At 35.6% G+C, this 23,973-nt stretch overlaps 2 protein-coding genes across 2 annotated transcripts; both read left to right on the top strand.

The window, feature by feature from the left end:
• The first annotated feature begins 3,391 nt into the window (after positions 1–3,391).
• LOC128229691 (uncharacterized) lies at positions 3,392–5,030 on the top strand. The gene is made up of 3 exons (XM_052941483.1): positions 3,392–3,450; positions 3,971–4,107; positions 4,735–5,030. The coding sequence occupies exons 1-3, from the start codon at positions 3,410–3,412 to the stop codon at positions 4,983–4,985; spliced, it is 429 nt and encodes a 142-aa protein (XP_052797443.1). The 5' UTR covers positions 3,392–3,409; the 3' UTR covers positions 4,986–5,030.
• A 7,899-nt stretch (positions 5,031–12,929) lies between these two features.
• LOC128229831 (uncharacterized) lies at positions 12,930–16,956 on the top strand. Its single transcript, XM_052941659.1, has 4 exons — positions 12,930–13,274; positions 15,038–15,098; positions 15,576–15,742; positions 16,006–16,956. The coding sequence occupies exons 1-4, from the start codon at positions 13,214–13,216 to the stop codon at positions 16,266–16,268; spliced, it is 552 nt and encodes a 183-aa protein (XP_052797619.1). The 5' UTR covers positions 12,930–13,213; the 3' UTR covers positions 16,269–16,956.
• Positions 16,957–23,973: the final 7,017 nt, after the last annotated feature.

Consider the following 23,973-nt stretch of genomic DNA (forward strand, 5'->3'; position numbering starts at 1 on the left):
TTGGGAATGTTTTTTTGATACTTAAATTTCAGATTTTCGCCGGTATATTAATTTATAAAGGTGTGTTTGGGCAATTTTTCAGAAGAAAAGGGCGTACAGCATTCTTCATAAGAAAAGAACAACAGCAAAATAAAACTCCCTAATAATAAAACATTTTTTTACAAAGAATGGCATAATGGGGGTCTAAAATATGTCGAACATTTGTATGACTACAGAAAAAAACAAACTTTTTATGACTTTAACGACTTATCGAGACTATACGATCTTGGTACACATGATTTTTTGAAATACCATGCTTTAATCAGCACTATTCCTGATGACTGGAAAACCCGGTTGAAAAATGAAGGCATATCATATAACACACCAACTTACTTTGTAGATAAAATGGAGGAAACTACAAAAATTAGTAAAATAGTCTACAAGAATCTTATTATACAACTTAAACCTGAAAATAGAACTCGAGAAGAAAACTGGGAATCTCAATTTGATCTTAACTCTATACAATGGAAAAATGTGTACACACAGGCGCTCAAACTTACAATAAATACGAAACTTCGGGAATTCCAATATAAATACATAATGAATATCCTTCCAAACAATGATAAGCTTTACACGTACAATATTGTTGCATCAAGGTTATGTGATTTTTGTGTAATGAACATCGACTCAAACATCCATATGTTTTGGGAATGTCATATCTCGCAGACGTTTTGGGGTGAATTTAGAACATTCATGACAAATTCTTTGAATGAAGTGAGCTTTAGAGAACTATCATATAAAACCATAAGCTTTTGTGATTTAATGCCAAACAAAGAAAAATTTGGTTATCAAATAAATTTTATGATACTTATAGGAAAATATTTCATTTTTAAATCAAAATGTGAAGGAAAGATACCAACATGTGCCATGTTTGTCCAATATCTCAATAAACGACTAAAATAGAGAAAACAATAGCAACAATAAAGAATAAAATCAACACCTATAATAGACGATGGCAACAATTAGAACACTTATTATCTTAGTAAAACAGCTCCAGTATATAGTAGTATTGTAAAGCGCATTTGAATGAAATATCCACCAAAGAACTGTACTTTATAAGATTCATTTTTTTTAAAGTAAGTAGGTTTTTTAAAGTTAGTAGGCTTTTTTTCATTTTTAAATTTAACATTTATGTTAGGAACACTATTCCGAAACATCAAATACACACTACCTCTTCCATTTTTTTTTTTTTTGTCTACCTTTTTTTTAGAAAACAAGTCTCAAAAGCTAATAGGAGTTTTCATACAAAGAGTTAGATCAATATTTATTTGTTCACATTGATATTATTTAGTATAACGGTTTGTATTAAATGGTATACATATATATGTCATTTATAAATGTTTGTATGAATGAACATTTGGGCAATAAAAAACAGAAACCAAAAAAAAAAACAGAAAAAAAGAAAAGAAAAGAATGATAATTTTGGTTTTGGTACGCCAAAACTAAGGGGTAGTGCATCTGAACTTCTAACTCTCTTACTCTCCCCGGCTGTTGTTGAGTTCCTAACACGATGGAGGCAGCATTTCTTTGGACATTTATCGCAATATTGCTATGTGGTTGTCTCAGAAAAGCTTTTTTTAAGTCCTCACTTGTCGTCTGCAACATTATTTTGTCGTCTGTGATATTATGGATAAATTTTCGCACGGAACTTGATTGACCGATTGACACTTGTATGAAGAAGAGTTTATAATTGGTAGTCCGCTGAGACATTTTCGTATACATTCATTAGGAGAATTTAATTAATGTTTCTGAGAGAAAAACAAACAAACTTTAAACTATCATATTTAAACTTGTATACGATGAAAAGTTACGTCAGGTTATATCGCATATTCGACAATAATACATGAAAAAGGTGACAGCAGTGATTTGAAACATGTCTGATTTTTTTTAAACAATCAAAACTTAAAGAAAATTCGATATAACCGAAAAACAAAACCTGACCAACTGAATCCAACACATTCGAAGAAGTTCGACATAGCTGGATTCGGTTGTATTGTTAAATTTCGGGTGAATCATCTTCTAATTGAGTTAATTGTCATTCAAACATGATCATGAATCCACGCTTGGTATTGGTGTTGTCGCATAAAACCTTCCGCGATTAAAATCGTTCCAATCGGAACACTTCGGCCATCTCCGCCACACGACGAGCTGTGTCCAAGTTAAAGTAGTTCGTAAAATTAATGATAGTAATATTGAATAAATATAGTGTTTAATCGTGTATTTTTATCACTAATTTTTAAATCGAATACCAGTGAAGTGTATTTTAACATAAATTAATTAGACATCTAAACTAAAATCCTTAGACTTTACTGCTTAGTTGAAATCACGAAGCGATCTACTTGGAGCGTAGTTAAATGTAAAAAAAATCTATAACGTTTCGAAGGAAAATGGCCGAGGTGCTCCGATTGTTAACCTTTATCTAATATATGCTTATTTTCATCCATAATACTCTGTAAGACATCTTTTTGCATGTTTGACAATGGTTTATAATGATTAAATGATACTTATGTGTCTTTGACTTACCTGGCATTTATGTGCCTTCGTAATTTTGACAACCAAAAACATTAAAACAAAACGTATTGTAATAAACTAAATTAAAGCCGCACTCTCACAGATTAAACGTTTTGACAACTTTATATATATATATATATATATATATATATATATATATATATATATATATTGGTTTTAGAACGAGCCATTTTTTGGCGACAATACATGGAAACCAATGATATTAAACTGCTAACAAAATCAGATCGCAGGTTTTTCATATTTAAGATCAAAAATTGATGTTCTATGCATTTTTTCTTATACTGTATGTAACGCTTTTAACCATAAACCATAAAAATTCGAACGTAAATATAAAAAACCGCGATCTGATCTTTTGTCAGCAGTCGTATACCACCGGTTTTCTGATATTTACGCAAACATTGGCTCATTTTAAACAAATAAAAAAGTTGTCAAAACGGTAAACCTGTGAGAGTGCAGCTTTAAAAGTGGGAAATGATTGTTTGTTCGACATTTTAAAACACAACGGTGAATCCGGTTGTAAATAGTAGTCAAATTCCATTTACAGTATGGTATAAATAATAAATGAAAAATATTGATAGAATCCCTATGCGTATCGATACATAACGCTTCTTCATCGTATCGCAAAGTATCGATTTATCGATAATATCGCACAATCCTGTAATGCACCCAGCTGGTAAAATGTATGTAAACTGATTTAACTACTTTCTATGAACATCAGCAGCAAATTGTATAAACTTGGATAAGTTTTCCCTATGTTATCTTTAGGTCAGTTTGTATATTTAAATGACTTGATTGGTTAATTTTTATTTTTTTCAGCGCAAGCAGGTTGTTATTTAGAATGCCCAATGAGGGAGAGTACTGCTGTGGCAATGAGTGTTGGTGAGTAACACTTCCGGTCGTCACTTCCGTACCGGAGTCCTCTGTTGTAAAAGCTAATAGTTCAAATATCATAAGATGTCACGCATGAACTGTCAGTGGATTTGAACGTTTGAATAAATTTTGATTAAAAATACAAGTCTCTTTCCTAACTTCAATATCGTCACAAACACTTGTGATTTCTTTTATCTAACATATACTCTTTTAAAATAAAAATGAAACAAAAAAAAACGAAGGGCGGTGACATGGCTTTGCAATGTTTTCCGGAAAAGTGTCGATTGTATTATTTCAAGATACGGAAAACACTTAAAGAGTTTTAAATTACTTTTCTATAGTTAAATAAGTATCATTTTCACTTTCCTTTAATCTGATACAGAACTTGACCAATTTCATAATTTTATTTTAAACGATTCATTTAGTTAACGCACATCGTTGTAGAGATTATATTTTTGAACACCTTTTGTTTTAATAAATAAAAGCTGTGTGACGCCGTAATAATGCACGTGTTACACACGTCTTCCAGTGAACTCATAGAAGGAATAAGCGGCCAGACATGGATGTACATAAGCGGTGGAGTATCCGTCTTCTTCATTATCTTGATCGTTATAATATGCTGCCTTTGTGTGCGCATGCGCAAAGTCAGAGAGGCGAAAGAAAACGGTAAATCTGCTTTTGATTTTTATTATATGAATAATAAAATCATTTTAAAATGTCGTTTTGTTATGGCATTATTTTTTACTTAACTTGACGATTATCATAAAGATAATGCCTATCTAAAGTATAAAAAGTTTTAAAGAAGTTAAAATTACACAATTTATCGAGAACCAATAATAGTGAGCTTAGCTTAATTCTGTAATAAGCGACCTAGGAAGTTTCCGGAAAATGGGGCCTAGTAAGCTATATCGCAATTGAATTTAGTAAATTTTAATGTTGTCGTGCTGTTGCGTTCCGTAAAGCTGCACTACCACAGATTAACCGTTTTTCCAACTTTTTTTTTATTTTTTGTCTAGTAATTTTCCAAATTTTTGCGTAAATATCTGCAAACTAGTAATGAAAGACTGTTGGCAAAAGATCAGATCGAAGTTTTTCATATTTCCATTCCAAATTTAATATTTTATGGCTTAAACCATTACTAACGGTTTAAGAAAATGCATAAAACATCAATTTTAGAGAGAAAATGTGAAAATCTGCCATCTGATATTTTGTTAACAGTCTTTTATCACTGGTTTTCAGATATTTACGCAAAAAAACTAAAGATCCATTGTTTAATATTTTTGTAATTTTCAGCAATGACACACGTCGTCAACCCAGTGCCCGAGGCTCAAATAGAGACTGGCACAGGTCAATCCAAAGTGATAAACACCGTCCAACAGCAAAACCCTAGCGGCACCCCAGCAGATCAACCAATGAAATCCTCCGCATTAGGAACAATGGTTCTTGTCAACTACGCGCTGGCGTCGAAACATGAAAATGTGACGAAGTATAAAAGAGGTGGCACTGCTGGCCAAAACATTGTTTACAAGCACTACCAATCGTGAATGTGTTTATGTGTTGTTGAAATGATATTATTACACGAAACATTGCTTCCCTTTTCGGTAATTAGTTTAAACATTATTTATTTCATGTAAATAAATTGAAACATGTATTATACATGTACTGTATCATCGTAAGGATGGGGGGGGGGGGGATAGCTACATGCTTATATTATTGCCTCTCTTTTTTACACACGTGCAATATAATTTCTCGCTCATTCGCTCATGTGCCTGTTCACCAATTATATCTTACCTTTTATTGTTTTTTCTCTCCCTGTGAACACGCTCGACAAGTATTATTAGCTACACTGCTCATAGCTTGGGTGTATGGGTTATAGGGGTCCAGGAACGGTCTTTAGAAGGGGTGTATCTTAGGTGTACTTAGGGTCATAACCTTTTGACATTCGCCCTCCCTCAGAACCGAACTATAAATAGTTTAAAATGTTGGCAGGGTGGTTTTGGGGTTTCCCCCTACTTTTTTTTAACAATTTCAAAAAGATGCAATTTGAGCCGATAATAATGATATTCGGTGGGAGGTGTTGGTGCAGCCCTCCCGGGATCCGATAGTGCAGCGAATCTAAATATTTTTGAAATGTATTTTCTTAACTGCTTTATTTTCATCTAAACTTTTCCTATGGAAACGTAAGAGGTACTAATTAATAACAAGAAACATTTCTGGGTATATCTCACTGCATTCTGTGAAATCCATATATTCTATTATAGCCATATATTTGTTATATGCATTGCATTTTACTCGATTTGCAAGATTACAAGTTTGTTTTTCAAAGAAGCCAGTTCATAATAACATGACAGCATGACTATTTGAGACAAAGAAATACATAATAAGAAACGAGGATGGTATGTATCTTATTCGGATTAATGTGTGTTATTATTTGCAATAAATACTGGTTACTCACTCAATACGTGAGTAAACTAATTATTCACTAATCTCAAAATACAAACAGTTTAGGAAATGGCAATGTACATGTTGTATTTGGTGAACATGTACACAGGAAAAGGCAGTATTCGGATGCTGGAAGATTGGTTTTAGCGTCTGAGCACATCTGGATCGTAACCTTGGTCAATCGTGGCCACGTCCTTAGAGTCAGCAACATCAATAATGACTGGTATCTTAGAAACCATCATGAAAAAACTGGAACGAAGCTAAACATACGGTAAATCTTAAATCATAAAACAAATACGTTACTAACTTATGTTAGGCAATCAAACGGTGAAATTCTGTAAATGAAAATAAATATGCATGTTAATCGAGCACGTGTAACAGGAAAATCAACCTGAAAATAGGGTTGGGATGGGCGGGAAATATTATCAAATTTATATCTCCGCTTTCAGACATTTCAAAATAACTTCTTATTTCACCAAATACAAAACCTCGAGTGACGAAAACAAAACCGTTTTCCCCATATACCCACAAAAACACGAGGAAATCATGTTACTAGTGTACCGCCAAACTAATCCACCTTAGTACTGAAGTACTACGAGTTCTTGAACCCGTTTTCTGAAATCAATAAAGTTTATATTTTTCAAAAACGTGAATAATTGTATTTAAACCAATATAATTTGAATGCATTCTGAATTACGCTGTTTTAAAAACAATACAAAATTGTATAAATATTTTTAAGATAACAACTTATATGATATATAAATAAATGTTAAAACATATTCCGATGTGTTGATATATGTTTTTGTTGTGATGATGTAAAACTAACAATCGCTAATGGCATAAATCAACATTATTTTACTGATATACTTGCAGATTGTCACAACATATTTGAGAACACAAGAGAACTCACTTTAGACAGAGTGGACGATGGTCAAGAAAACGTCGGTTCTAGAGCTATTTGTTTCGGACAGTCTTAATCTTAGGTTAAGAAAAATCAATAGAAAACACCGACTGGCTAATATTTATGTAAATAAAAAAAAACCCTACAAGTATGATAGTTTCGATATTAAAAAAAAACGAGATACTAACCAGATCTAAAGCGTTCTATACAGTAAGCTGCATTCCACGTTCTTTATTCTTCCTTGCAGGTACCTTTAAATAACTTGTCACAAATGCCCACTTCGAGGTTACCCCCAATCATTACCTGTAGATCGTAAAATTTGAATCCACCTTGTTTGCTGTTTATTGATGCCTATTTTCCGGCTATTTAGCAGAACCATTCATTGTCATTGACCAACATGAAGTATATGCTATCTTTAAATACTGACACTAGTTGAGCCAGTAAGATTCGGTGAAAAAATAGCCAGACTTAAATATACACAAGACTCTATGAAACTGTTTTTGATGCATGCGTCAGAATCGGCCTACGTTCAAATCACACACTGCACTATCGTGTCGTCGAGTTCAGTACAAATTTTGTGACGTACACTGTTTCAATTAAAAAGCAAGCACTCTTTATATTTTAGGAGCAATTGATTTTGTAGTAGGAATATAAATTATATATGATCAACCGATATGCAACTTTAGTTTCAAGCCTTTTCATCCATGGCCATTTTATCGCACCTTTTATTGTTATGGCCAAACGCGCCATGGTAAAGCATTGTTATTATAATAATACATTTATTTATAGAGTACTTTACTAAGTTTATCAAATATATAAATAAACTAAAGAAAACAAAACCGGAAGGCATCCAAATATTACTAAATCGCTTAAATAGCACAAAAAAACTCAATTTTAAAGAATTATCGCCCCAAAACATTGCTCTTAAAATATGATATCATAACAAGACAGTTTTCTGTGCACCGCTGCGATCATTTATACAGATAATATTTCCACGGAAATTGATATAAAAATCTGCCATTTAAACCTCCAAGTTTTACATTTAGACACAATCAACCAAGGTTCATATCTTGGACAAATTTGTACGGGAACTAGCGGTGCTTGTTTCCGAACTTGGCTCTCAGAGCCACCACTCGTACGTGTGGTCGTGCATGGTACGAGATCTGTCTTCTCTTCTGTCTTTCCATTGACTCTCAGAGTCACTATCGTGCATGCGTATGTGGTCGCGCATGCTACGAAACATATCTCTGCGTTATCTCCTTCTTTTCCTATATATTCTCTACCATCTTTCCTTCATTTTCTCTCTTCTTTTCTCCTTTCTCTACTATCCCAAGTTCTTATTTCCTATATCCTTTCCTTTCTCTTTTCTCCGTTTTTCTCCTCTCTCCCCCTTTCTTGCCCTCTTCGATCATGCCTTCTTCCCCTCTACCTTCTCATTTATCCCCGTCCTTTTTACTTCTACCGCCCCTTCATGTCTTACAACCCCTTCTTCTCTATCCCATCCTTTTCCATCTGCCACTATCCGTCTTCTCTACCTTCCCACTTTTTTCTCTATCCCCATTCTTCTCCTCTTTCCCCTTTTTTCTTATTCTCAACCTCCATCCATTCTTCTACTTAACCTATTCTTCCCCTTCTTCTCCTAAACCTTCACCCCTTCACCCCTTCTTCTCCTCTACTCTACCCCTTCACCCCCTTCTTCTCCTCAATTCTACCCCTTCACCCCCTTCTTCCTCTCAACATCTACCCCTTCACCCCCTTTACCCCTTCTTCTCCTCTACCCTACCCCTTCACCCCCTTCCCCATTTTTCAACTCTTCCCCACTCTTCACCCCTTCTTTTCTTCTACCCTACCCCTTCACCCATCCTCCCCTTCTTCTCCTCTTCTCTATCACCCCCTTCTTCTTCTCAACCTCTACCCCTTCACCCCTTCACCCCTTCACCCCTTCACCCCTACTTCTCCTCTATCCTACCCTTTAACCCTTTCTTCTCCTCTACCCAACCCCTTCACCCCCTTCCCCATTTTCAACTCTTCACCACTCTTCACCCCTTCTTTTCTTCTACCCTACCCATTCACACATTCTCCCCCTTTTTCTCCTCTTCTCTATCACCCCTTCTTCTTCTCAACCTCTACCCCTTCACCCCTTCTTCTCCTCTTCCCCACTCTTTAACCTTTCTTGTCTTTTCCCCTACCCCTTCACCCATTCTCCCCCATCTTCTCCTCAACCTCTACCCTTTCACCCCTTCTTCTCATAACCTCTTCCCCGTCTCCCCTTCTTCTCCTCAGCATCTACCCCTTCACCCCTTCTTCTCCTCAACCTCTACCCCTTTACCCCTTCTTCTCCTCTATCCTACCCTTTAACCCTTTCTTCTCCTCTTCCCAACCCCTTCACCCCCTTCCCCATTTTCAACTCTTCACCACTCTTCACCCCTTCTTTTCTTCTACCCTACCCATTCACACATTCTCCCCCTTTTTCTCCTCTTCTCTATCACCCCTTCTTCTTCTCAACCTCTACCCTTCACCCCTTCTTCTCCTCTTCCCCACTCTTTAACCTTTCTTTTCTTTTCCCCTACCCCTTCACCCATTCTCCCCCATCTTCTCCTCAACCTCTACCCTTTCACCCCTTCTTCTCCTCAACCTCTTCCCCGTCTCCCCTTCTTTTCCTCAGCCTCTACCCCTTCACCCCTTCTTCTCCTCAACCTCTACCCCTTCACCTCTTCTCCCCCTCAACCTCTTCCCCGTCTCCCCTTCTTTTCCTCAGCCTCTACCCCTTCACCTTTTCTTCTCCTCAACCTCTACCTTTTCACCTCTTCTCCCCCTTCTTCTCTACCCTTCCCATTCACCATTTCTTCTCCTCTACCCTATCCTTTACCCCTTCTCCCCCTTCTTCTCCTCAACCTCTACCCTTTCACCCTCTTTCTCCTTTACCCTACCCCTTCACCCCTTCTTTTCCTCTACCCTACTCATTTACCCCTTCTTCCCCATCTTTTCCTCAACCTCTACCCTTTCACCCTTCTTCTCCTTTACCCTACCCCTTCTTCCCCTTTTTTCCTCAACATCTACCCTTTCACCCTTCTTCTCCTTTACCCTGCTCCTTCACCCCTTTTCCCCTTCTTCTCCTCAACCACCACCCTTTCACCCTTCTTATCCTTCACCCTGCCCCTTCACCCTTTCTCTCCCTTCTTATCCTCTACCCTGCCCCTTTCACCTTCTTCTCCTCTTCCCCACCCTTCACCCCTTCTCCTCCTCTACCCCTTCACCCCTTCACCTCCTTTTTCTCCTCTACCCCCGCCCCTTCTGCCTGCATCTCCTCAAACCCTTCTTCTTCTCCTCTTCGATTATACATTTTTTTCCCTATTATATCCTTTTATTCGTCTACATCTTCTTCAACTCTGAACATTCCATCGAACCCAAATTGTACATACCATACACAAACATCTCTAAAATGAATTCCAATAAACATAAAAAGCGAGTTCACTAAACATACCCTATATTTTGAAATTACATTCGTTAAAAATATTTTTTAGCGATATTTTGGCGATCTTAAACTGGGGGATACACAAATCACATGTTTTTTGCATCCACCTATATTGTGCGCCTATATCAGTGAAATGTTGAGTCAACTAATAAAAACCTTAAATAAACTTCCCGTTCATTTCACTTTGACAATCACGCTTGGCTGATGCCTATTACTCAATGAAGGATATTATTTCGTTTTTGAACGTGATCTCTTGCGAAATTCCAAACACACAACGTGTTATTGTTCGAGTTTATGGACAGGCCTGTATTGTGTTGATGGGCTATATTAGTCTTGTCGAATGAATAATTTATTCGTGTATGCATGTATACAGATTTCAATGTATTCTTTAATATATTCTATATTGACCATGTTATAAACAGGTTATTGTTATTGGTCGCATGTTTCAATTATCATTTCATTCAATTGAAGAAAAATCATTCACTTGTTCAGCAAAACATGTCCGAGTTGCACGTATGTAATGCAAAGAAATAAAACGGGGGGGGGGGGGGGGGGGGGGGCACAACCATCGAACCTCCTTAAAACTTTCATTTAACTGAGGTATGGAATGACACGTATAAGATTGTTGATGCATTTTAACCCTTGATTCAATATTACTTTTGTAATGCTTGTTAATGATAAAGGTATCAATTTCAGGTTCAAATTTACTTCATTTGCTGGCCAACTTGGGGAGGCAAGGGCACCGATGATGTGCCCCCCCCTCCCCAAACTCACTAGAACCGCCATGAGTTATGTTGTTCCGGATCCATTTGTGGAGATAATGTAATCTTGTTTTTTTTGCTACTCTTTCATTTTTACCATCGTCGTATTCCTTACAACAAGAAATTGATTTAGCGTGGTTTTATTCTCCATGGGATTTTGAAGTACGACGTCTTTATTCACAGCCGTGGCATAATGAATTGTATTTTGCAGACATTATTTTGCAGACAAGCTACAATCAAGAAATTCTGCTCTAAATTCTTACCGTAAAATTTCCTTATTTGCAAAGTCGGCAGTTTCCGTCTGTACAATAGTGTGCGTAGATTTTGTGCCAAAAAGTAAAAGATGAACAGAAAATTATTAGTTATTGTTGATTTGGAGGTCTATATGAAAAATAATCTTTCAAGTCTGGTGCATGCAGACGAACGATTAATGTCCATATAGACCTCCAAATAAATGATAACGTAAATAATGGTTGAAATTAATTTGTTTCTGGCAAAACCCAGCGTTATTGACCTCTTGTCAATCTGTCAGACTATCACTGAAGATGCGTTTACGTAAGAAACGGTAAATTAACCCGCTGAATATGCATGTTGGTTTTTGTACATCAGTTTTTGTAAATGTAAAATTATTTATGGTCTTTTAAATAAGTATTTGTTAATCCCCTTATGCAAATAGTTTATAGTCTACAGCAATATTTCCAGTGCAAATTTTATTTAAAGCTTCTGGTTAAATATTCATTTCTCACATACCGTAATTAGTGGTCAACATTTTATTTTGTCCACTGAGAGGGCAGTATTTGTAAGATTTTCAATATACATTATTTCATTAAGCCCAGCAATAATCCGTTTTTGATGTTAATCTGTGGTGCGGTAAATATAAAAAAGTAGCTGGCCTCGTTAGTAAAAACAAAATAACGTAGATTGTCTCATCAAACCATTATTTAAGTACATACTTACAATCTTTAACCATTACTAAGACACACGATTATATTATATTATATTATATTATATTATATTATATTATATTATATTATATTATATTATATTATATTATATTATATTATATTATATTATAATATATTACATTACATTCTATTACATTACATTATAATACATTATATTACATTAAATAACATTTCATTACATTATATTATTTTATATTACATTATATTATATGAAGTTTCACCTTTAATATGAACGACAAATAAAACGTTGATGTACGAGGGTTGTCCGGAAAGTTTTGAGATTGTGTCTATATTTCAAAATGTTTCCAATATAAATCAACAAACAATAAGCACCTGCGGAGGACAGTGAGGGAAATTGGTGACTCTGTTCAGTTAAAAAGGACAGTTGTTCATAATATCATGAAAAAGAGTGGTACGGAAAGATATTTAAGCAATGAGTTGAACGCCACCGTAAGTGTATACTTGCAAAAAGAGGGTATTTTGAAAAAAATGATGTGACACAATGAGACAAGGAAGTGCTCCGTGACTTATGACCTGTACTTTTTGTAATGTTTGTTGTGTACTTTTACTTCGTAGTATATTGTTGAAACTTTCAGAATTTGTTTATATTAGATAAAATTGTCAGCTGCTAAAATTTAAAATGCATCCTATGAGCTGTATGTTTTTTTATGAACGCAGTCTCAAAACTTTCCGGACATCCCTCGTATATAAAAAATAAACGACTTGCTGTCATCCCACAACCACACTATTAATGTCTTTATCCGATATCTGGCACAGCCGATGTCTGTTTATTTTTACAAGCCCGACAACTTTTGGAAATTATAATACCTGTTTACCACATTCACGGTATTCATATCATTATACTTTTAAAATAGCCTACGTATGTTTTTATCGAATACCTGATTTTTGTCATGTACCGCAGGTTTAAGTGGGATATATAAAGCTGTAAAAATGTAAACATTTCATAATTTCAAAAATACCCTTCAAGTGAAACTCGCGAACGAACGAACGAATTAATTTGGATTCTTAATTTGATATCAATAGTTAAATTCAGACTTGTGCCGGTATTACCATATTTAGTTGTTTTAGCGCATTTATTCGGAAGGAAAAGGACGTAGCATTCAACAGCTGAGTTTGGATAATTCTATTTTTTGTTACGGCAGAAAAGTTGTGCATCTGAACTTTTAACTCTCTAAAGGTCTTCGGCTGTTGTTAAGTACCGTTTACAATGGAGGCAAAATTTCTCTGGATATGGATGGCACTATCGATTTGCAGTTGTCTCAAAACAGGTAAAGTATGTTTTAAAGCACCATTTGTCGTCTGCATTTTCATTTTGTCGTCTGTAACCAAATGGATATTTTTTACGTCTGCGGACTTGATTGACCGATTGACAAATGTAGTGAAGAATAGTTATTTTTTGAATGTCCGATGAGACATTGTCTTATACAAATGTATATTTATTAGGAGAATTTAATTAATTTGTCTGAGATACATTTTTCAAACTGAATATCTAGAGTAAGGAAACATATGACAGCTTTTATCGTATGATCGACAGAAATGCTCTTAGATATACAAGACATATGTAAATGCAGTGATTTGAGACAAGCTTTAATAATCTTTTTATTGTTAAATTTCATGTGAATTGAACGCCTTATTGAATTAATTATCATTCTCAAATATCCACCAATACGCAAAAACGTATCGCGATATAACGTAACAGTCGAACCCCGTTGGGACGAACTCCCAGGGACAGGCGAAAATACATAGAGACTCGAGAAATTCGAGCCAAACGGGAATGCTTACCTCATGTAAAAGAAAGCGGTCCTTTACGAGCCAAGCGAATTCGAGCCAACGGGGTTCGACTGTATATATTTTTTTATTATTTTTTTCATCCACATTTCTCCTTTGGCCATTTTCTCATGTTTGGTAATGGATAATAATGATAAGTATACCCCCTTAACCAACCTGGCATTTTATGCCTTTGTATTTTTGTTAACCAAAAACATCAAAACAAAAGGCGTGATCTTAAACTATGTTAAAAGTACTCGTTCATGGTTTGCAAAATATACCTTTTCGGAATTTTTATTACGAAAAAAGTGTGGCAAATCATTTAGGAGTTAAAACTAAGATACTTACGGCCAGAACCATTTAATGAGTGTTGATAAATGCTGAAATATTGTTTTGAAGTCCATAATTTATAATGCATTACTAACGCGATTCAATAACAAGAGGCTGTATCATGATTGGTTGATTTACATTATCATGTGATGCTGACAATGTATTCAATAAAGGTTTAAATATCAATTAGCTTAGTATGATTCCCTGTTAGCCAGTGGATAAGGTATCGGGTTACAATTTTTTTTCTTGACTCTTCCGGCATGGATTCGCTCCCCGCTCCAACCAGGTTTGTTTTATACGTTAATTGTATTTTTTTCCTGCAATTTCGGTATCACAAAGTTAATTTATTATAATATACGTGTTTTCAGATAAATTACCTGGAAAATTATTTTTGGTGCCAAAACATGAACGAGTCCATTTGAACAAGTGGAAAATGATTATTTTTTCGACATTTCAAAACACATCGATACATCTTTGTTGTCAATAGTAATCAAAATGCATTTACAGTATGGTATAAATAATACAAAGAAAATATCGATTTTCTGCCGATCCTTATCGATACGTCACGCTTCTTTCCAGTATCACAATATATCGATTAATCGGTTATATCACACAATCCTGCTAACAGGGGGCCCAACGTATTTTTTTGCGGAAATTTAAGTGAGGGTATTGTTTGATGCGGAACAAATTGCGGTTTGTGAATTATTTCCGCAAAAATAAATTACGTTGGACCCCCCCCCCCCTTCCACCCCACGACTAAGCACGCAGCAGGTAAAACGTATGCAGACTTATTCTACAACAATGGATATGAAGACCGGCTGTTATACTTATACGTACACTGAACCAACGGATATTTAGGTTGATGTTTCGAATTTGTTTATTTATTATATTTTTCTCAAACCAAACAATGACCTGAAAGAAATTTATATTTCAGTGCAAGCAGGCTGTTTGCTAGGATGTCCAAGGGGAGAGTACTGCTGTGACAATGAGTGCTGGTGAGTACCACTTCCGGTTTAAAATGACGTCACTTCTATCTCGGAGTACTCTGTTGTAAGAGCTAATGTTGCTAATATCATTAGATGTAAAGTTAGCACTGTCAGTTGATTTAAATGGCTAAATGCATTTAAAAAACCGAAAACAGTTTGAATATTTTTCTTAACTAAAAGATGGCATAAGCATAATTACAATCAATATTGTCAAAACAATGTTATTTAGGCCAAATACAAAAAATGTACGTTACTTTTGTTATCTTGAATGCACTGATTTAAAAAATAAATTGAGCGGAATGACATGGCGTTTTCAACGTTTTCCGGAAAAGAGTCGATTGTATTAATTCAAGATACGAAAAACTCTTTTATTTTAAACGACACAATCATTTAGTTCACACACATCGTTGGAGTGATATCATCTTTGTATAAATGGAAAAAGCTTTGTGACGCCCTAATAATGCACGTGTTACACTCCCCTTCCAGTGAACTTGTACAAGGAATTAGCGGCCAGACTTGGACATACATTGGCATTGGAATAACCGCCTTCTTAATCCTCCTTGTTGTTATCTTCGGCTGCCTTTGTGGGCGCATGATCAGAGCTAAACGAGGCAATGAGGGAGTGGTTGTTACGACTTACCCTCAACAAAACGGTAAATCTTTTTTGTTTGTAAACATGAATTCTACATTCATATACAATGTTTGGTACTCGTTTGATAATAATACTAACTTAATTTTAAACTTTATTTAAATACATTTTATATCAGGCAGCAATTAATGGTGTTTTTTTAATCAACTATTTAACAAAATATTTGTACCCCATATAATTACTTAAAACTAGGTGTCATGCTGGGGCGTTACTTAAGTCTACCCTGGCAATAAACAGATCGACTGTTTATTTTATTGTAATTTTCAGCAATGCTAAACGTCGTTAACACTGTGCCTGATGCTCAGATGGAGAAGGGCATCTCTAACGCTGCATACACAGGTCAACCGCAAGTGGTAAACACGCCTTATGTGTACACCGTCCAACAGCAAAACCCTAGCGTCACCCCATCAGCTCAACCAATGAAATCCTCCGGATTTGGGTACAACGGTTCTTACAAAATGAACCAGCACTACTACGCGCAAGCGCAAAAACATAAACCTGTGAGAGCTAGCAGAAAATTTGCATTGTAGGCTATGAAAAACACTCTGGGAGAAGTTTTACGTATTCACATGGCGTTTAACATCATTTAACATATGCTGCGATAATATAGACACAGCACAATATGTGAACAATCTGCCACTTTGTGAAATAATTCAGCCGAGCTTTGTTTTATCGCTAAGCGACAATGTATAATGTTATGCAATTTGGATTTTAACGCATTATTTTATACCGTTTTGGTTTGTTTACCCGGACATTTTGTATGTTTTTATATACTGTATGGATATACATTTTAAAGATGTTTTCAGATTGTTAACCGCAATGCCTCATTGATGTATATTTTACAAATTCAGTGCCAATTATTTCGTATGCTATCATTCAATTAAAATGTTATATTTTGGTTTTAATAGTATATGTATGTTTATCTCTAAAAATAGAAGTATACGGTGTTGATTCATTCATTGGCACGTGTGGGCGTCTTTATGTGTTGTAAACATGATATTTTTATCTGAAGCATTATTTTCCTTTTCGGGTATTAGTACACTATTTATTTCATGAAAATACATTGAAACACATGTTATACATGTACTGTATCATCGTAAATATTGAGGAGATAGCTGAAAGCTGATATTATTACCCCTCTCGTTTATTACACACATGCAATATAATTACTCGCCCATTCCCTAATGTATTTGTTAACCAATTAAATCTAACCTTGTACTCTTTTCTCTTCTTCTTAAATAATAATAGTCGAGAGTTCCTTCGCATAACAGTATCATTATCGTTGAAATGGAATATCAGTACACAGGGAACCAGACAAAATACTAATAGTCGAGAGTTCCTTCCCTTACACTATCATTATCGTTGAAATGGAATATCAGTACACAGGGAACCAGACAAAATACTAATAGTCGAGAGTTCCTTCCCTTACAGCATGGTTATCGTTGATATGAAATATCAGTACCCAGGGAACCAGACAAAATACTAATAGTCGAGAGTTCCTTCCCTTACAGTATGGTTATCGTTGATATGGAATATCAGTACCCAGGGAACCAGACAAAATACTAATAGTCGAGAGTTCCTTCCCTTACAGTATGGTTATCGTTGATGTGAAATATCAGTACACAGGGAACCAGACAAAATACTAATAGTCGAGAGTTCCTTCCCTTACAGTATGGTTATCGTTGATATGGAATATCAGTACCCAGGGAACCAGACAAAATACTAATAGTCGAGAGTTTCTTCCCTTACAGTATGGTTATCGTTGATATGGAATATCAGTACACAGGGAACCAGACAAAATACTAATAGTCGAGAGTTTCTTCCCTTACAGTATGGTTATCGTTGATATGGAATATCAGTACCCAGGGAACCAAACAAAATACTAATAGTCGAGAGTTCCTTCCCTTACAGTATGGTTATCGTTGATATGAAATATCAATACCCAGGGAACCAGACAAAAAATAATAGTCGAGAGTTCCTTCCCTTACAGTATGGTTATCGTTGATATAGAATATCAGTACCCAGGGAACCAGACAAAATACTAATAGTCGAGAGTTCCTTCCCTTACACTATCGTTATCGTTGATGTGGAATATCAGTACACAGGGAACCAGACAAAATACTAATAGTCGAGAGTTCCTTCCCTTACAGTATGGTTATCGTTGATATGGAATATCAGTATACAGGGAACCAGACAAAATACTAATAGTTGAGAGTTCCTTCCCTTACAGTATGGTTATCGTTGATATGGAATATCAGTACACAGGGAACCAGACAAAAAAAATAATAGTCGAGAGTTCCTTCCCTTACAGTATGGTTATCGATGATGTGGAATATCAGTACACAGGGAACCAGACAAAATACTAATAGTTGAGAGTTCCTTCCCTTACAGTATGGTTATCGTTGGTATGAAATATCAGTACCCAGGGAACCAGACAAAAAACTAATAGTCTGGAGTTCCTTCCCTTTACACTATCGTTATCGTTGATATGGAATATCAGCATATATATACTTATCCATATGTATAATATAAGAGTTGCAAATCTACCAATTTTGAAATGTATTTTTAAACTGTTTTGTTTTCATCGAAACTTTTTTAATGAGAACGTAAGAGATACTAAGAAAAACACATTTCTGAGTGGCCGTATTTATAAACCATCTTTAAAGAGAATAACATCAACTTAGTGAAAAAATGCTTCTTTTCTAAGTTGAATTTAATGAAAACTAGTAATGTTTTAACACTGAAAATAAGAAAATATGCAAGAAAAATATCAAAATGATAAAGGTATACAAATTAATTTAATAAAAATAAAAGGTATTTAAAATATTCCTTGTTGAAAATTCGAAAAAAAATTCACTAAGAAGCTTCATGAAAACCGCCCCAGGTTACATCTAAATTCTGAGAAATCTGTGTTATGCATTGCATTTTACTCGATTTACACACATTCTATATTATCCGGAGTATTTTATGCTCATGTGTGTTATTGTTTGCAATACATACTAGTTAAACCAATATAATATGGATGCATTCTAAATCTTTTCATTTTCTTCTGCCACTCCGATCAACTCCGATACACGCTCCATGTGTCAGATATTGCCAATGTATCAGCCAATGAGGTTGTATTCTAAGTCAGTTAGATGACCTGAAGTAGTATCTTAATGATTAAGAAGGGCTCGTTTGCTACGCTCACTCCGCCCATTCATAATCATTCAGAATTGACTTCATGTCATCTTACTTCTTTATATCCACTACAATGATAATATGTCCAAAGTAGAACGCAATCGTGGAAAACTACCCGATAAGCGCATGCGCAAATATTACCTTATTCATTGAATAACTAATTAAGCATTGACCATAAATAAGCTTTAAAATCACGTTCACAAGATCGACCGCTTTAGATCATCCATAATGATTAAACGCCCTATGATTGACATGTCACCGATGATAATAAGATTATGTCGGTTATGAATTATTTCAGTTTTAGACTATTAAGTACTCGTTCGACTGAACTATGATTTGCCCGCTTAAGTAGTATTAAAGCGTTTCATCGACGATATTAATTTGCCTAAAACTCGCTTTTTTTCTTGACTCGCACAATTAAGAAGTCATGGATTCCATGTTAAATACCCCCCCCCCCCCCAAAAAAAAAACAACAACAACAACAAAAAAACAACAACAACAAAAAAACAAAAAACAACAACAAACGACAACAACACACACATGCACATACATACTTATGCTTTCAAATTATGACTGTCTTGAAGGCATTGATGCAAAAATCAGCTGATTCGGTGACATAAATTAAAAAGAAAAATGTCAAAACAGTCAATCTGTGAGAGTGCAGCTTTAAAGCCAAAGGAACAGGAAATCGCCAACAAACCTTTATACATATTCCGAGGCGACTGTAACAATATTTGTAAAAATTAAAAAAAATAATTATATAGGAGCACCTCCCTACAGTTTCGCTTTAGTTTTTTGTAATTTGTTGTATAACGTTGAATGTGATAATAACAAAACACGGTAGCGGCACATAAGGGATTAACACCAGTTACAGAATGTCCCTATCCCAACGGGTGGCCATCGTCACGTATTATACAAGCCTGAAGGTGAATGCCACATTTTTCTATTCGGCATTAACTGGTGTGGAACCGTTTTATGATTGATGTAACTTTGATAGCTGAATAATTATGAAACTAAGTGTTCGATGTAGTGGTGCAAAAATTTAACGACTACAATAGTTAAATTCCCTTTTTATGGCACAGTCCTACGTTCTAGTAGTGTTCAGGCCCATTGCCTCCGCAAATGGGATCAGCGGACAGATTCGCATTTTATCATTTAGAAGAGTTATGACTACCAAACACTCTAGGTACACCCGGTTCGCCCCCGCCCTGACTCCCCTAACCCATCCACGGCACCCAAGTGTATCATAACCTACATGATATACTCGGCACCCCAGCGTATCATAATCTATATGATACGGGTATCATATAGGTTATGATACGCTGGGGTTATGAGACGCTGGGGTGCCGAGGATGCCCTAACCCGACCTTCGGCTAAGTGAACTTTTAATTCCGATATTGTAAAAATAAATAAATGCATGTACTTATAACAAACGTCAACAACGTGCAACATTCAAAACTGAAGCCCCCAACAAAACTTTAAGAGCATATATTTTACATTTCAGTACAAAGAGGGCTCAAATCCGATTATATAGACACATCGCTGTTATCAGGGAAAGAACGGCAGAAATACTGTTAAGAAACAGTGCATGCTTGGCACCGCAGCGAATTCATATCAAATATGCTGGGTGCTGAGGACGAAAACATTGCGATAATGCTTTTAAAAGAAATAACATGGTCTTCTGGTGTTTGCATAATTGTGCAACTGTCAATAAAATAATACAGAACTATTATACCAGTGTGTAAAAGTCAAGCGATTGGATGTATAGCCAAGTAACCGAGAGACAGACAAAATACAGACATACAGACGGACGAATGGACAACGGAATAATATTTCACTTGTCACCCAAACATCCAAATACATGAAATGCATATCGGACACATCTTGGGAGAAAAGGGGCTTGGGTATGTGACCCCCCCCCCCTCCCTTTTGACAGTACACCTTGGATTTATGAAATATTTCACAAGTTTGTAAATTAAATGGTCCAACTCAAACTCAGGTTTATAAAATGTCATACACAATTAACTCATCTTACACAATTCCCTTTTTAGAATGCAATTAAATGATGAAAAATAAGAATACCATTTTATGCAACTGTATCAAAGAAAGCATTGAACTTTGTTCTGTCAAACGTGAAATCCAAAAATAGATCGTAACAGATAGTTACAACATTGTATCATCAGAGAAATTATATTGAAACAAAAGCGATCGTTCTTTGTAGTTTTCCAACTAATTACCCACTTCAGAAATATATAGAGAATCAAAGTACTTTCTAAGACAAATCATCATCATCATCATCATCATCATCATCATCATCATCATCATCATCATCATCATCAACTGCATCAGCATCATCATCATCATCATCATCATCAGCAGCAGCAGGAGCATATTTATTTCCTTTTTTTTATTAAGAGGAATTGTGGGGGGTAGGTATCGGAAATCGGAAACAAACATTTTTTTTGCATAATCAAATGTCTGAGCAAACTCAAAACAGCATGTTGTACTTTCAAGAATTTTAGGACCACCGCTGTAACGCAGCATAACAGATTCGCCGCATAAACGTGTTTATTTTCGTTAATGCGTTGATTTTCAACGCATAAAGCAGAAATTTCTTATATGGGGCCCAACTGTACCTTTTTGCCACATAAAGAGGATTAACCATTTATTATAAAGCTAAAAATATTTCAACAAAAACGATGGTGATGACGTTGATGACGTTTATGATGATGATGATGATGATGATGATGATGATGATGGTTGTGGGGATGATGATGATGGTGGTAGAGGTTGTGATTGTGGTGATGATGATGATGGTTGTGATGATGTTGTTGATTATGGTGATGATTAAGATTAGGGCGTTGCATATTACTGTCATTTTAAAGAAAATATGGGAAAAGTTGGCAGGCAAGTTGAGCCAAAATGGAAGTTGAAAATAAACCCTTGGAGTGTTCAAATGACTAGTGCATAAAAACACAACCAATGAAAGAAAGAAGTCCATGATGACCCTATTATCAGTTTGAAATGACGTTGAAAGTATGTACGTGAAGTTAGCGGCCTAACGGCCTAGCGGCGTGAAGTTAGCGGCCTAGCGTCCTAGCGGCCTAGCGGCGTGAAGTTAGCGGCCTAGCGGCCTGGCGGCCTAAAATGCTATCCTATTTCAAAGCATGTATACATGCATTTTCTTATAAAACAAAGAAATATTAACTGATTTTTTTAAGCACACACTATCACTCTGAGGCGATTATCAACATTTTTTTCCAAAAGTCGAACAAGCAGTCAGCTTTTCAAAGCATGTGAACATGCCTCTCCTTCTAATTTTGTTTTTATATATTTTCTGTTTTTATGCCCAAATTATCACTCTTAAGCAATTATAAACATTTTTTTCAAAAAAGTCGATCGAGCACCTCAGCGGTATAGCGGCGTGAAGTTAGCGGCCTGGCGGCCTAGTGGCCTTGCGGCCTAAAATGGTTTCCTATTTCAAAGTATGTATACATGCGTTTTCTTCCAAAACAATGATAAATCTATGGTTTAACAATTTTGCTAAATACAAAAAATGAAAATGCTGATATTCGCTATAATGGATTTTTTTAGACAGCTTGGTCGAGTTTTGGGCGAAATGCAGACATTCGCTAAAGGATGGTGATTTGTGAATAGAAACCATAAGAAGAAAAGGCATGTATAAATGGTTTATAAAAGAAACCAATTTTAGGCCGCTAGGCCGCTAGGCCGCCAGGCCGCTAACTTCACGCCGCTGGGCCGCTAGGCCGCTGAACTGCTTGATCGACTTTTTTGAAAAAAAAGAAGAAGATAGTTGCTTAAGAGTGATAATTTGTGCATAAAAACAGTAAATATATCATTGTTTTAGAAGAACAGGCATGTTTAATGCTTTGAAATAGCTGACTGCTTTATCACGTTTTTGAAAAAAAAAATGTTGATAATAGCTTCAATGTGTTAATTTGTGCATAAAAACAGTTAATATGTCATTGTTTTAGGAGAAAATGCATGTATACATGCTTTGAAATAGGATTCAATTTTAGGCCACTAGGCCGCCAACTTCACGCCGCTAGGCCGCCAGAGAGGTGGTCGATAAAATAAATCAATTATTTGGTCTGTTACTGACCCACTATGGGGGTCTTTGAAATTTATAGAGGGGCTCGGCTAATGCCTCACCACCTATAAATTTCACAGACCCTCCATGTTTCCGTAGTGGGTCAGTAACAGAGCAAATAACTAATAATATATATATGCACACTATATGGTTATTATTTCAACATTATAATCTGTATTGATATATAATGGGGGTTGTGTCACAAATTATTAACAACATAGTAAGCGGCCCTCCCCACATTGTGTCATAATAATGTCTGGATTGAAAAGTGATCATTTTTGCATTAGCATAAATATAAAACATTTGATACATAGCAGACAATTTTCATATTTTGAGTTACTGAATATCATAACCTTGAAAAAATCATAACCTCTAAAATCGTTCAAGTTTTATTTTTTATTTCAACACAGGAGAGAAAACAGGAATAAAATACGCCCAAAAAGCACCATTTCGTACTTAAAATTGTAATAAAGTATAGGGGGCGCACCCAAACACCCTTCCTATACTTTAAATCAAATAAATGTCGGTTCTGAGGGAGGGGCGCATGTCAAAAGGTTACGCCCCTTAGTTACACCCACTCTAGCCTCAAGTCCTGGAACCATCAATGTTAGCCCTGTGAGTTTTCGTTTTGTTACTAGGCTTGTCCATCTAGTTTCCATTGATTAGCATATTCAACTGAACAAAACGCTTTTTCGAAATCTACGAATATGCTATATTATATTGCACACAGAAGACGCAAGATGATGAAATACATTACAGAGAGACTGAATGATTCATTTATCACCTATTTATCTGTTTTGATGTGGATGACTGATTAAACACTGTTGGACAACCACATTGGTAAGATGACATTCGGAACTCCTCGGTCATTTTTATCGAAAACAACCTCGGATGTATTTGGACGGTTTACATACTCAAAAAGAGGTACGTTAAAGTCCGCTGCA

This window comes from Mya arenaria, chromosome 4 (genome assembly GCF_026914265.1).
Source record: "Mya arenaria isolate MELC-2E11 chromosome 4, ASM2691426v1".
NCBI classification, from domain to species: domain Eukaryota; kingdom Metazoa; phylum Mollusca; class Bivalvia; order Myida; family Myidae; genus Mya; species Mya arenaria.